The 15,094-nt window shown below is 38.2% G+C and overlaps 2 protein-coding genes across 4 annotated transcripts; both read right to left on the bottom strand.

Moving 5' to 3' along the window:
- Positions 1 to 280: 280 nt before the first annotated feature.
- LOC105178848 (DEAD-box ATP-dependent RNA helicase 40) lies at positions 281 to 7,837 on the bottom strand. 3 transcript variants are annotated; one of them, XM_011102403.2, is made up of 8 exons: positions 7,662 to 7,837; positions 5,663 to 7,014; positions 5,204 to 5,434; positions 4,174 to 4,242; positions 3,364 to 3,633; positions 2,924 to 3,274; positions 2,040 to 2,317; positions 281 to 1,841 (listed from the first exon to the last, which is right to left on the bottom strand). In XM_011102403.2, exons 2-8 carry the CDS (start codon positions 7,010 to 7,012, stop codon positions 725 to 727), a joined length of 3,666 nt encoding a protein of 1,221 aa, XP_011100705.1. In that variant the 5' UTR covers positions 7,013 to 7,014; positions 7,662 to 7,837; the 3' UTR covers positions 281 to 724. The 3 variants fall into 3 exon arrangements, with proteins under 3 accessions (XP_011100705.1, XP_011100703.1, XP_011100704.1); XM_011102401.2 differs by having other exon boundaries at positions 5,663 to 7,026; XM_011102402.2 differs by having other exon boundaries at positions 5,663 to 7,026; positions 7,677 to 7,836.
- Positions 7,838 to 12,002: 4,165 nt separating this feature from the next.
- LOC105178850 (polygalacturonase At1g48100) lies at positions 12,003 to 14,681 on the bottom strand. Its single transcript, XM_011102405.2, has 6 exons — positions 13,962 to 14,681; positions 13,646 to 13,813; positions 13,439 to 13,483; positions 13,145 to 13,352; positions 12,971 to 13,052; positions 12,003 to 12,716 (listed from the first exon to the last, which is right to left on the bottom strand). The coding sequence occupies exons 1-6, from the start codon at positions 14,400 to 14,402 to the stop codon at positions 12,215 to 12,217; spliced, it is 1,446 nt and encodes a 481-aa protein (XP_011100707.1). The 5' UTR covers positions 14,403 to 14,681; the 3' UTR covers positions 12,003 to 12,214.
- Between the last annotated feature and the right edge of the window lie 413 nt (positions 14,682 to 15,094).

Here is a 15,094-nt window from a genome sequence, read left to right on the forward strand (position 1 = left end):
CAATTTTCATATTAGTATATCGCAAGACTTCTACATCATCATCATCATTATTATTATTATTATTATATGTATATATATTAGTATCCCAATCATAAAAGTCACAATGCAGTATTATTCTTAATTTTCATATAACTTATTAATATAAATATATATGTATACACACAAACAAGTAATATTCATATTTACGTTTTACAGTAATGATTGAAACTCGGTTTGTAGTATTTTCAGAAGAGTTGAAAAGAGATAGTATATCAAAACTCTTCAGAACAAAAATGAAGGAAAAGCAGCTCTTTCAAAAACTTAAAGAAATACTACTAACCAAGAAATAACACAAAACAGAATCAGCATTCTCAGCTGCAAGCAGTGGAACATCACAACAGTTTTTACTGGCTAAAGATTTTGGCATTCCCAATGAATAGTGCGGGCGGGCAGGCAGGTAGGCCATAAGTCAATCTGCCAAAGAAAGAACAAAATGGTAAATGGAGAAACTTAGAATACTTATGGGGCTCTACATATCACCCCAAGCTTGATGATACTAGCTCGCACTCTATAGTATTTATCCCCCATAAAACAACAGCAGTAAAGCACACAGGAACTCAGTTAGCTTTGCTTCTACAATGTGGCCTGCCGGATTCCACAACTGGAGCCCAACCACGCAAAAGTTGATAAATATCCTTCCTAATGGCAGGTTAACATCCAAGAGATATGGTGAACATCCATCCAATCAAAGTCCAACGTCTCTGTCACTCATGGCTTCCACGCGCAGACTGTTTGGATCAACAACTCCAGCATCACGTCCACCAACATCCATGCTTTCACCAAAAGGAACCTGCTCTAGCGACTCAGCTCCAGAGCATCTATCGCCACTGGCACCTTGAGGCGCTGGGAACGTTCCAGATTCAGGGGGAACCTCAATATTTGGTGCTGGAACATCCATCTGATCAAACTTTGTTTTGCGGGGCCTTCTCTCATATCTCTCATAGCTGCGACTCCTGCTCCGACTCCTGCTGCGTCTTGGGCTCCTGCTGCGGCTGCTCCTGGGACTCCGGCTGCGGGACCAGCTTCTGCTCCGGCTACGACTTCTGCTATAACTCCTACCTCTGCTACGACTTCGGCTCCTGCTCCTGCTCCTGCTCCGACTATAACCCCATGTCCGAACTCTCTCTGGACTTGGGCTGAAACTCCTGCCCCTACTTCTATCTAAGCTGTCTCTTCTATTATCAAATCGTCCACGGCCCCTCCCTCTACCACGTCCTCGGACATCTATGTTGTTGAATCGATCGTGGGGACCTCGTCCACCCCTGTCCCAACCAACCCGACCACCTGAAGGAACACCAAAGTTGCCATCCCTTCCACCACCACGACCACCAAAATTTCCATCCCTCATTCCTCCTCTCCCACTAAAGCTGCCATCCCTCATCCCTCCACGTCCACCAAATCCGCCATCCCTCATCCCTCCACGTCCACCAAATCCGCCATCCCTCATCCCTCCACGTCCACCAAAACCACCATCTCTCATCCCTCCACGTCCACCAAAACCATCCCTCATGCCACCACGCCCACCAGAATCCCAACGCCCGCCACCATCACCAGAGTCAAAACGGTTCATCAAACCTCGGTCCTTAACAAAACTAGGCCCACCACGTAACGCTATATCCCTTATCTCAGGAGGCACAACTTGGTTAGCGCCCTCCAAAAGTTTAACAAGATCGGGGGCATATTTCCAGTCTTGCTCTGAGAAGAATGTGTATGAAATCCCTGTAGCACCAGCTCTCCCAGTTCGTCCAATGCGATGCACATAGTCCTCAATCCCAGTTGGAAAGTCATAATTGATAACCACCCTGTGATATGAAATCTCAACAGTGTAACTAGTGGAAAATTGGAAGAAGCCAAATAATGATAATGACCAGAAGCAAAAGGAGGAAATGTTACAATGTTGCAGAAACAGGAAAAGGGTGTGATCTAATGCATCAAAGCAACCTAAATTATTTAATTTCCGCAACAATGCGGACCTGCTAAGCAAATGTAAAGTTCTTAACCTTATATCTCGTATATCAAGCCCACGAGCAGCAACATCAGTGGCAACAAGAACCGGCGACTTCCCAGTCCGGAATTGATTCAAAACCCAGTCTCTCTCACCCTGTGATTTGTCTCCATGAATCGCAGCAGCCCCAAAGTTGCGTCCAAGATTACGTGCCAGATGGTCACACAACTTTTTAGTGGAACAAAATATAATGACTTTAGAACCACGTTCTTGGGATCTAAGAATTTGTTCAAGGCGTCTCTGCTTCTCCATTTCAGGGACTACTTCAACATACTGCAGAGAAGGATTCTTTAGTGAATAAGTAACAAAAGTAAAGACTCACTGACAAATATAGAATGCAACCTAATGTACATAGATAACCAAAATGCACATATTACCAGATTCAAAGCCTTAAAGCCTGAACATATTAGTTATAAATCTATATGATCACTATAAAAGATATGCGAATGAAATTGGTTAAACCACAGGGAATCTAGCTAATATTGCATGTTAGTACAAATTACTGTAACCATCCTAGTAATCATCACGGAGCAGGAGCAAAACCACAGATAGCAGGAGCTGCAGGAGATACTGAAGATAAACCTCACTAGACCAAAATCTAGCAAAATAAGATGCAACAGAAATGCAGATTAAGCCCGCTCATCAGCTCGTAATCAGAATAATTAACACTGAGGGAAATGCATGGGTATCCTAACTACAACATTAAAAATACTCAAATCGACCCCTTCCAGCAGCATACCATATATATATTGCTCAAAATTAAAATAGACAGCAGACAAGTAAAATATAAGCCCACCCCAATAGTAGATACCTGGTCCTATTTATGTGTTAAATTCATTTCTCAAACATGTTATCAGAATAACAAGACAATAATTTTACCTGTGTGATAGACTTATTTGCAGCAAGCTCATCAACACTGCCAATGTTGACCTGTACCGGATTGATCAAAAGATCACTAGCAATTTTCCGGACTTCTTTGGGCCATGTTGCAGTGTACATGAGAGTTTGCCTTCTTGGAGGAATCTCATTGACAATCTTACGGATCTGTGGCTCAAATCCCATGTCCAGCATTCTATCAGCCTCATCAAGAACAAGAAGGGAAACCTGTCTAAAGTCAATCCTCTTCATTTCAAGGATGTCATTGAGGCGACCAGGAGTTGCCACGACAATATCTGCACCGCGGTCTAGCTCTTTTAACTGAGGGCCTTTTGGAGCACCACCATATAAACACTGATACGGTTTCACATCAGTCAGTTCATCCGGTTGAGATTATAACAATTGCTGATTATAAGTAAAAAAAAAAATATTGGTAGGTCTACCGTGCAAGAGACTCTCGATGATCGACCAAATTTAATGGCTTCATCCTGGATTTGGGTGGCAAGCTCCCTTGTTGGAGCCAATACCAAGACAGTTGGGCCATTCTGGGGATTATTATGCTGTCTTCTGAGATGAATGAATGCCGGGATCAAATATCCCAATGTTTTCCCAGAACCTGTCTTGGCAATAGCAACTATGTCTCTGTTCTGTAGGGCAATAGGCCATGTTTGTGCCTGAATTGGTGTAGGAGCAGAGAAACCAGCAAAATGCATCTGCAATAAAACAAAATAGATAATAAACCCCCACAAGATTTATAGCAAAGAAGACTGCATGTTAACTCTCATTATAATATGGAAAGTTGAGCCGACACTAAGTGATTAGATATTTGGAAAAGAGGATATGAAACCTAAAAAAATGAATGCTCAAAAAAACTCATGGGTGTGCGGTTGCTTACTGAAGCAACTCGAGGCAAAAAATGGAGCAAATAAAACAGAAGCGGAGCCAATAAGCTTCTAATCCCAGTCACATATATAGTGTGAATTGGATGAAGCACCCTTCAAGAAGTAGTGCTATGGGAAGGCTCCAACAGTCCATTTTGCAGCCTCAAAAACTCAGAATAGTTGTTGCATAGATATGAGCATAGCACTGCAGCGTACGACATGTGCTCCTCCTCCGGAGCAGATATCGCACCTGCGACAAGTTAGAAGTGATAAGCTAAATCATGAATTTTGTGAACGAAAAAATAAAATGGGATAGAAAATTTCATTACGTAAGCTATAAGAACTAATCCAATTTCGATCACAGGCACTTACCTCCTGTAGTATTTCTGGAGGAAACCCAGTGGCCTCAAAAGTCATAAATGGTGGGGGAACATCTTCACCCTGAATAGTTTGAATAAAGTATTGTCAAGATACAAGTTTGGACTCAACTGAACATATCAATGCATCTAGAGGATTTGCCAACTTGGACATAGACTTCATCTAAATTTACGCATAAGAAATGGTAAACATCAGCCTAGAAGCAAATACTTACCATTGAACAATCTAAACTAGTAAAAGTTGAAAGAGTTACGTTGTTCTCCAGTCATACCCCACGACATGCAACAAAGGGTACTTGAGACATGTTTCTATAAAATCTCTTAGTTGATTGTCCACATAACATGAGTACCAAAAAGGCAAATTGGTGCATTATGGATCCACAGCAAGGTAATTTATGACTACTCGGCATCTTTAATTAAGGACATGCAGAATAAATCAACCAAAATAAAAATCCTAATGATGGATGGACAAACATAAATCCATTCTTACCACAAAGCCAGAATAGCATGTATCTTTAGCTTATTCTTGCAGAATAAACCAAAATAAAACTCTTAATGACGGATGGACAAATATAAATCCATTCCTACCACAAAGTCAGAACAGCATAAATCTTCAGCTTACCAAACGAATCATGTCTCTGCATCTAGCAACAGAATTCCAAGTTTTGTACATACATCCGTGAATCATTAGTGCCAGTATCCCATAGAAGATTAGACTTATTAAAGCTTTCTCTAGTCAAAGAAACAGTGTTGCTTCTCTAACATTATATACATGGATCTTTTCCTATGGAAAAGGTACATGATTTCTACAAATGCTTGATGTTAACATCAACAGAGATGCTTATATGTAGTTTAAAAATATTAAAGTTCAAAAAACGATATGAAAACACTACAATTCCTTAAGTGAGTATCTATATCCTCCAAGAGGAAGAATTGTGTGACAAACCAACCATAGTTACTAATGAAGCTATATCTTGCACACATTCTACTTCAAGAGGCAGAAAAGCGATTATAGAACAACAAACCGTGGCTGTCACTTCATGCTTTTGACGATAAGTTTCTGCAGCTGATAAATGAATAGGATCTGAGGGTCCCATCATTGTTAAAGGAGGCCTCACGAATGAATTGTTTGGATATGGTGGGGCACCAGACGAATGACCATAGACACCTTGTAATGGAGGCCCTCCAGGACCATTCAATCTCCCTGGAAGATTAGGTGTGGCATTTGGAGGGGGGAAATCCCCAATCCTCATTTCCTGAAAAAAGGAGGAATCAGCAGCAACAACATCCAACTCAACGCATTTGTCACCATGTGAAGCATAAATGCGGAACAATGCTAGAAAAGCGTTATACAATATCAAATAATTTGGGTGCTTCTGGTATATCATACGCTAAACACTCAGAAACGTCATATACAATATCCTTTTAATACTAGGGGCTCTGTATACGCAGCCTATGATAGTGTATCCAGACTACAAATTTACCTGCTGATTTCTGGTCATAGGTAATGGTGCCAACTTAGGTAGCTGGGGAGGCATTGCAGTGACATCCTTGCTCGTGTTATAAAAATATTCATTTGTGGGCCTTCCAAAGTGGTTTTCTTCAAAAGATATCTTTGGTGCCACAGGCGGTTGATTCTGCTGCTGGGCATGCATCATCCCAGGGCCCATTTGATTTTGGAATCTAGAAGCATGTTGCGGATGCGTTAAATCAGCTCCAATTGGCTGTACCTGAACTGAAGGGTTGTTCTGATGCAAATTAGCAGATGATCCAGCATAATGGTTTGTTTGGTTTGGCTGAATGGTCATCTTTTGCACATGAGAGGAGTTGCTCCCCACAGGCAAAATTGACCCAGATGGTATCCCAGGTTGCTGATTCTGGGCTGGAGAAAAACCAGCTTGGTTGACTTGCTGTGCATCATCTCTCTGAGAAATTCCAGTTTTTTGCTCTCGTAGATGGGGAAATTGTTGACCCTGCTTCAAATGCTGGTGGGCTGGTGAAAATCCTGCTTGCTTCCCATGATGAAAATCATGATCATCTCTCTGCCCAAGTTCCATTTTAATCTCTAGTTTGTGAGGCAACTGTTGCCCCTCACTTACCTGCTGAGATTGTTGGGAGGAGCTTTGTGGCCCATGTAGAGGCATGTTCTGTTGATGCACCATAAACTGTGTATGCTGAGGTGTAAATTGAAAACCATGTGGAGTTCCCATCAGTCCACCTTGGTACATCTGTGCTTGTTGAGCATGAGGCATTAGCTGCATCGGCGGATAAGGAGCTTGGTGCCCTTGCTGCATTGACTGTGGAAGTCCCTGTTGCCCTGGATGTATAGGCATTTGCCCCAACTGAGATGGCAGTTGTTGACCAGGCTGTTGCATCATTTGCGGCCTCATTTGCTCTGCCGCTGAATGACCCTGTTGCATTGTAGGCCCCATCTGTGACCCCTGAAGTTGCGCAGAAGGTGCTACTTGCTGTTGAGTCGCCTGCGATGCAACCTGAGTCTGTTGCTGCAATGACGAACTCATAAGCTGCTCTTGTGGCAGCTTAGATTGCATCATTTGCTGATTTTGCGGGTTTTGGATGCTCTCCGGCTGCGATGCTCTGCCTGATGGAATAGGATTTAGCTTTGGTGTGGACATTGCAGGTGGTGGCCCAGGTGGCAAAGGTGGTGGTAAAGCCGCCGGTTTTTCATACTGAGTAACATTTGTTTCAGGATTCCAATAGTATAGAAGTCCGGTACTTCCATCAATTAATCCCTTCCAAGGTTCCGGTAGAGTTGGATCATCCGGAGCATATCTGGGCCCTAGGGTACCAGGGGATGGCTCAGCAGTTGCCATTCCTACTCAACACACTGCAATGAAATTAATGCCAATAGGCTGAATACCCTCAAACATGAAGGAGCTCAGTATACAATCAAAGGCATCTTAACAAATATCACCTGCACTAGTAGTTTATAACGACAGTTTCAACAATAATTATACTTAAAAAAAAAAAAAAAAACCAAGATTGTAAGCTGAATACCAATTCACTGAAAGCGTTTTTGTAATTCCTTTTTGTTCGAAACGCATAAGCTCAACTACGACAACAGTTTGCCCAACATCAGAAATAATTAGCTAAAATTAAAAGGGAAAATTTCGTCATAGTTGAGCCTCAACCTTCCATTTTCTCTTAGTGTGCACCGTTCAAGGAATCGCAATAAAAGAACAAAGGTCATGTCAATAAACCACTCGCTGAAGATCTACTGGACAAAATTCAACGTAGAGTACACACACATGCGAAGGAGTCGCCAAATTAACTAGCCGTAACCCTAGAACTACAACAATTAAAAATTAATAAAACCAATAAATATATCTAAAGCTTAAGCGTTTCATACAAAACAGAAGATCGTCAGTTCCTTGTCGCTGAATTTACCGAAAATCTGCGAAAAGGTAATCTAGTAACACAAGATGTCTAATAATATAAGAACCAAATTCATTCAAAACTCACCAACGCGTAACCAACCTTCAGCAACCTCTCTCAAAAATTCAGAATCCAAACGCGGAGAGGAAAAATGGTTCCAATCTCGTTGGGATGAGAGGAGGGATTGTAGAGTTGGTAAGAAGGCTTTTTGTTGTTAATGGTTAGGGTTCAGACTGGGACAAAATCGACTGTATGATGGCATACGGCGTTAATTGTGGGACTCGTTCTAGTGCCTCAATAATAATAAGAGTCAATTACACCCCCCCGGCACGATATTACGGCACGATATTAGGTATAATTACACGTAAATTTTTTTTATTTAAAAAATTACATTAAGTACTTCTAAAGTTTGCTTACATTTAATAAATTAGTTGTTCTGTCATACAAATTCACCCAATTTGCTGATATTAACAAAAAAAGCTGAAAAAAATCTATAGTTACCTTCAATTGACTTATTACTGACTTATTGCAGGTCAAATGAATATTTTTATGGTCAAACTAGTCTCATACGTCTTAACGCGTTAATACATATGAGAAGGTATATCTTCATTGTTATAAGGGTAGTTTCGTTCAATTTTTTTGTTAACATTAGCAAATTTCGTGAATTTTAACTAATAGATGCACTAATTTATAAAATAAAAACAAACATCAAAGTGCTAGATATAATTTTTCAAACTACAGATAGTTTACGTGTAATTACACCAAATATCAAGAAATTGGAGTGTAAGTATCGCTAATAATGATAATAACAATAATAAAAAGGGTTAAATTCAGCTTTTTTTAAATATGCATTTAATAGCATGGAAAATTCTTATCGATAATGTGGAGCAAAATTTCTAGAACAAAAAAAGTCTTATTGTTTGTTTCTCTAAAATAGATATACTATTACAATTATTCTACTAATGGTAACTTGAATTATTACAAAATAAAGATTAATTATGAATATTTTATTTTATTTTTTAAATAAAAAAAACAAAGGAAATTATTAACTAGAGAATCAAATGGGAATTGGTTTTTCTTGACGAATGAATAAATGTATTAAATTGACTTAGATAAAAGAAAAAACAATTGAAGAAATATTGCACATTTTTTCAGAAAAACACGAACAAATACACTTTTGATCTAATTTTTGTAAAATATGTCTATTTGAAAAATGAGATCTAATTACTCGTCTTTATATACAAATATTTAGATTGAATAGTTGATGGGTTGTGTCAAAACCATCAAAATTAATTGTTGACTCTAAAAATTATATCCGTAGTAGAACCAAGTTGAATCATTGTTACTCTGTTCCATCTCTGAGCGTGTCTTCCAACGTTTTCTGTTAGTAGTGCTTTGTTGGACGCTTAGTTGGCAGATTAGTTATATTAGAGCAATTACAGTAGTTTTAGTTAGTTAGCAGATTTTTCCCTTTGTCTCTATAAGTAGCTTTTCTTCTCTGTAAATTCCATGCTTCAATTTCTTCCGAGAAAGGATGCAATTACACAGTTTTCCTCCATGGATATCTTGCTTTTGGACTCAGTTTCTGTAATTATTTCACATGTCATCAGAGCTCGAGCTTGTAATACTCTGTTTTGAATTGTAATTCTGAACACATTTATATAAAAATTTATTGTTAATCAACTAACCATTTACAAAAACAAACAAGCTTTATCAAATTCATAAAACTAAATAAAAACCACAATACATAAAGATTAAATTTGCCTATACATCAATCAACCATTTAAATAAAAGTAAATTAGTTACATTTATCAAAACTCAAAAGACTTTTCAAACCCATGTTTATTCAAAAGTATAACAAGAGTCCATGAAATCGTTCTTGTTGCTTTCATCTCAAATCTACATAAAATAAATGAGAATAAACTAAATTAGAACCGTATAACACAATTTAACCAATGTGTATGTATCTCTTTGCAAGTGAATGAGAATAGCATAAGATTATCCATATGGTTTGCTAGAAAGTTAACAAACCCAACAAAAAAGATAAGAAAGTTACCATGTAATTTGATATCAATACCAATTGAAGTATCTAAGCTCAAACCTCCAACTTCCAGTCTCAAACCTCAAATCCACCATATTAAGTCATCTAAAAAATTTGTCACAACATGATGCAATTTAAAAGAAACAATCGAGATAATTTTCAGCAGTTGAGTTACACGAAGGTACATTTAGCAGATCACAATCAAGAGACAAATTTACATATATTATTTTTTTGTCACTTTGCAAATCAAAATAATATTCAATACACTTAAATAAATTAAAAACAATAGTGATTTTTTAAAACTTTTAAAATATAAAAGAACTTACCAAATATTTTTTCATTGCTCTAGAGCGCTTTCTCAGCCAATCTCCTCCGCACATCAATACTTGAACCGTGTTTGAAGTCAATGATGTACGATATTTGTTTATAACTCTAATTCCTGCACTAAATGTAGCCTCAGAAACAATAGTGGTGATCGGGATAACTATAATATTTCTTGCACTTATTGATAAAATCTTACACTTCAAGACATAAACTTTCCACCATTCCAGAACATCAAAGTCTTTCCCATCTTTCTTATCCTTCTCAAATATATAACAGTTTTCGGACAAAATGCATAAAACCTCTCTTTATTTTAAAAAGTCAGCTAAAACCCCTTTCTATTCTAAAAATAGGCTAAATCTCCCATGTGTTTTGTAAAACTCATTTTAATCGCCCCATCTCCGTTAAATCTAACTAACAATACTAATTTTTTTTATAAAAAATGATCGTTATACTCTTACTTAATATATATTATTTCTAATTTTAATAACTGTTGAATCTTTTTTGATCAAATATTAATCGTTATATCTAATCAATTAATCTCAACCGTTATATTCTCAAAAAATGAAAGGTATAAATTCAACAAATTATTTAACTTATATTATATATAAATAATTTAAAATTAAAAAATATATTTTTATTATACATAAAAAAAAAAACTAACTACCCCACCCCCTTACCCCCCGCTGCCCCCACCCTACACCATCTCCATCGCGGGCACCAACTCTTAAAACAATCGTATCTCCGCAAATGATTTACCAAAATCAGTGATGCTGGTCTTTTAAGAATTGTCCTAAATGAAGGAGTCCGATGGTGGTGGTTTGACACTGAGATTCAATCGGACGGTGACAAATCAACAACAAACATGTTCAGCGGTAGTGGCTTGAGCCCAATCTCTCCGATTGACCAAAACTCAAATTGAAGGTATGAAAATAGTTTTTTTGAAGATAGGATTGGAATGGAACCATTGGCTGTCAAAAACTCGTCGGGACGGAAATCGAAAACTTAGAAACAAGTTTTCGACGAAAAATGGGAGAAAATCTCTTCAGTTTTTTCTTTTTTTCTTCATTTTTTAATTAATTTTAATTATATTAATGAAATATATTTTAGTTAATTAGGAAGATTTTAAATATTTATAATAATTAAATATTTTAACTAATTAAGAATAATTATAATAATAATTATTGCAGTTAAATATATGTTTTAATTGATTATAAATAATTTTAGATTTAACAATTAACAATTATAAATAGATTTCTCACACCACTTCTCAATTGGAAAACTCTTTTTGAACTCTTATACCATAAACCACCCTCTTATACTCCTTTAAAGGTCTTTGGATGTCTTTGTTTTGCGTCCAACGTAGCCCCAAACAAAGAAAAATTTGACCAACGTGCTTACAAATGTCTTTTCTTGGGTTGTAGTTCACTGAAAAAGGTATATAAGGTATTTGATATTGAAAACAATCTCTTGTTTGAATCTAGAGACGTTGTATTTCATGAGGATACGTTTTCTTTACAATCCATTGCCACAAATATTGGGTCTACTTCCCTTCCTTCATCAGTTGCTAACACAGCCTCTTCTACAGATATTTCTTCTCCTACTGCTCCGATACCCTCTCCTATAGTGCCTTCTTCTACAGATTCTCTTCCTGTTTCATATCCTCGTACACATGTTCGAAGACGTTCATCTAGAACAGCCTCTAAACCCATGTGGATGAATGATTACATATGTTCTTGTGCTGCATCTTCTACTACTTGTATGCATGTTTCTTATAGTTCGACTCATATGTCATTTATAGCTCAAGTGTCTTCAGAGTAGGAGCCTAACACGGGGATATTTTAGTCATTGTTTATAAAAAAATAGACTCAAATTGATCAGGTAGCGATGTGATTATTTATACGTACCATGGGGTGAATTTTTATATTAAAAATTTAATAGAGGAATTTTTGATATTTTGATATATCACATGGGTCAAAATGAATTTAACCCTATATATGTAAAGAGAAGTCTATATTATTATTGCGTAGCAGCACCGAAGATGTGCCTACATATATATATATATATATCATCTAATATATGATCACATCACACGATAAGGGAAAGTAACATATCTCAAAGGGATGAATGATGACATGAATCCTAACCGTGCAACCCTTAAAATACTAGCAGAATTGAACAAAATCACCAATATTAACTATACAGTATACTGCTGGCTGGCTAATACATTATAGTATACTATATTATTATAAATACCAAAAGTCTGAATCCAAGTATTCTAGCAGGCATATGAGGAATTCTCAGCCAGGGACAGGGGCATCCCATCTTGCAAACAGTCGATTGGAGGTATAGTGAGAGTCTCCTGTAGGCCATATGCATTCCAACAAAAAGGGTCGTCTACCAATACACCTTCATATGGTAAAAGCTCTACTTCCGACATTGTAATATTTGTGCAGGCAACGGTGTCACTACATGCAAAGTGTATTGGAGGGCTCCTCACATCATAGGTGCCCTTTATGTTTCTGTAGGTCACATCGGACAGGTAAACTGCTGAGGTTTCATTGCGACACGCCTTTGTCAAGCAATAGTACTGATCGATGATGACACAGTTTCTCACATTTTCCATCTGAATGTTCTCAAAGGATATCCCAGTCACCGACCCCGTCCCACCTTGCCACGTCTTGATCCTCAGTCCGTTGTCTGAGTCCCTTATAAATGCGTTGCGCACTGTTATGTTGGAAACACATGCATGGGAATGTTGAACGCCGAGGCTCCCTATGCTGTGCATATATATATATACAGAGAAAAAGTTCAAATGAGTTGAGCCTTCTGAAACTATTAGGTGAAAATTATTAATCATATAAACATAAACTAATTATGAAGATATAATGAGATGGTGCCAAATCTTGTTTCCAGAAGACTCAATTTTGTAAGAATGAATGAGAGTAAAAGAAGGAAATGAAGTGAGCAAGTTGGGTATTGTACATGTCTCAATTTTAATGAACTGCAAATTGGCGAGGGAAACACCACATACCTGATCCCGTGACTAGGCCCACAAGTGACGGCTTCTATATCGACATCTGAGCAACCTGTTCCTATTGAAATGCAATCATCCCCTGTTCCATAAATAAACCATTTGTAGTGAAAAATGCAGTTCCAAATTAATTCGTGTCATTTCGAGTTTGAGTTGCTCTCGCGTCGCACGTACCATTGCCTATAACAGAATTGTATATGCCAACAGATTTTGTGTTCTCAATGTGAATTCCATCTGTATTGGGGCTCAACTTAGGCGACGAGATGGATAGCTTGTCGATCAGTACGCCTTGGCAGCCATCAAATTTCATGTGGAATTGGGGGCTGTTTTGAATGCGCAAACCACTCACCACCAAGTTGGAGCTCATAAAAAATCGAATAAGCTGTAAAGGGAAAGCATGTCACTTTATTAATTAATTAAACAAAAAAAAAAAAAAGGACCGGGAGGCATCAAAATGTTTTGACCCACCGCAGGACTGTCACATGGTCCGGGCAATGTTGATCCATTGGGACCCTGAAATCACATATGGTTGCATAGCTATAGTGTCAGCTAAATAACCAACTAATGAATTCTTATACCAAGGAAATATTTTATTTTTTTCGTATAGATAGATAGATGTATGCTATACAGATAGGTATATATATGGATGAATTGTTAGTGGAAGGCAAGATTTACCCTGTGAGGTTTGCAGGGGAGATCCCACCACTTCTGGCCGTTCCCTTCAATGGTTCCAGTGCCAGTCAAAGTCATGTCATCCAGCCGATAAAACACAAGCCACTGCTTATTGCTATCTGATTTGGGCCAGCAATCCGGTCCGTCAGGCGGCATTAGCACCCCATCCACCTGCACACATCACGCACGCTCAACTATTAATTAATGAACCATAAATAATTACTAGTACTTACTAGTAGTAGTGAATTCCTCTTGCTCAATATGCACTACATTGTTGAATTAGAAGATTAATAATAGTAATAATAATAATAATGGTTACCTGCAAGACAAGTCCCGGCTGACAGGGCCCAGAAAAAATTGTAGAAGTGATCATGAAAACGAGGTCAGAAGGAGCGAAAACTACACCGTTTTCCACTTGACACGCAGCCTTCCAAGCAGACCTGAAGGCGGCAGTGTCGTCAGTGGCTCCATCTCCAATTGCCCCAAAATCTGTGACATCGAAAATGCAGTTTCTGGTCGAATTGTAGTCGGTTGGAGTGGGGCCATAGCTGGGGTCAGAAGGAATGGAGGGAGGATAGCGAGGGGAAGGGGCAGGGGCAGGAGAATAAGCAGGGGAGAGTTTGGGTGAATTTTTAATCTTTTGCTTCTTCCCAAAATGATGATGATCCCTTGCTTCCACATTACTAACATTTTCTTCAAGTAATAATAAGAGTAGTGGTGTTGTGATAAATAACAAGGATAAGGTGTGTAAAATTCCCATTGGGAACAAGAAATTGATTCAAGAAACAAGAATGTGAAGTGAAGCAGCAATGATGGATGGATGATGACTTTCTCCAGAAAATTTGTGACAGATGGCAAAAAGGAATTGTTGTGGTGGGAAGAATCAAGAAAGGTGAAGGAGAAGTTGACAGTTGAGAGAGGTGAAAGAAAGTGGTTCAGTGGCGGTGGGAAGAAACCATATGCTAATGCTGGAAGTAGATGCTGGGAGTCTGAGTCTGATTTATACTTGGAAAAACATATTTAGGTTCACGGAGGGCAAAGAAAGAAACCAACACGCGTCGACTGTACATTGATCCATGCATCACTTTTTCCAATGAGAAGGGACTATTGTTTAAGCCCAAAGTTTTGTTCTTTTTCTGGAATTTCTTTCTCACAAATTTTGTTTCTGTTGTTTAGTGGGGTACACATGAAAATTATAATATAGATATATGTGTATTTGGCCAAATTATTTGCAACATACTCTCATGTGAATATGAGATGCTATAGAGCCTATAATCTATAGGGGAAGAAGCTGTGAGTGTGAGCTGCTTTTCTTGAGAACCGCGGCCTCTCCATGATCCACGTTTCAGGTTCTCTTCAAACCTCAAACACATGTGCGACCAGACCAGACGTCTCTTTGGCGCTTTCCTGTGCAATAAATGTGAGAGAGAGTTAAAAAGACATGGAGGAGAG

The sequence above is a fragment of the Sesamum indicum genome, unplaced genomic scaffold (genome assembly GCF_000512975.1).
Source record: "Sesamum indicum cultivar Zhongzhi No. 13 unplaced genomic scaffold, S_indicum_v1.0 scaffold00109, whole genome shotgun sequence".
Classification (NCBI taxonomy): domain Eukaryota; kingdom Viridiplantae; phylum Streptophyta; class Magnoliopsida; order Lamiales; family Pedaliaceae; genus Sesamum; species Sesamum indicum.

What these genes read in the sequence shown, in the direction of transcription:
- LOC105178848 (XM_011102403.2), bottom strand. Translation starts at nt 7,012, where the DNA reads ATGGCAACTGCTGAGCCATCCCCTGGTACCCTAGGGCCCAGATATGCT. An exon ending in CTATGACCAGAAATCAGCAG is followed by an intron (nt 5,435 to 5,662) that starts GTAAATTTGTAG and finishes TCCTTTTTTCAG; the next exon opens with GAAATGAGGATTGGGGATTT. An exon ending in CATCGAGAGTCTCTTGCACG is followed by an intron (nt 3,275 to 3,363) that starts GTAGACCTACCA and finishes AAACCGTATCAG; the next exon opens with TGTTTATATGGTGGTGCTCC.
- LOC105178850 (XM_011102405.2), bottom strand. Translation starts at nt 14,402, where the DNA reads ATGGGAATTTTACACACCTTATCCTTGTTATTTATCACAACACCACTA. An exon ending in AGCCGGGACTTGTCTTGCAG is followed by an intron (nt 13,814 to 13,961) that starts GTAACCATTATT and finishes TGATGTGTGCAG; the next exon opens with GTGGATGGGGTGCTAATGCC. An exon ending in GACCATGTGACAGTCCTGCG is followed by an intron (nt 13,353 to 13,438) that starts GTGGGTCAAAAC and finishes TTCCCTTTACAG; the next exon opens with CTTATTCGATTTTTTATGAG.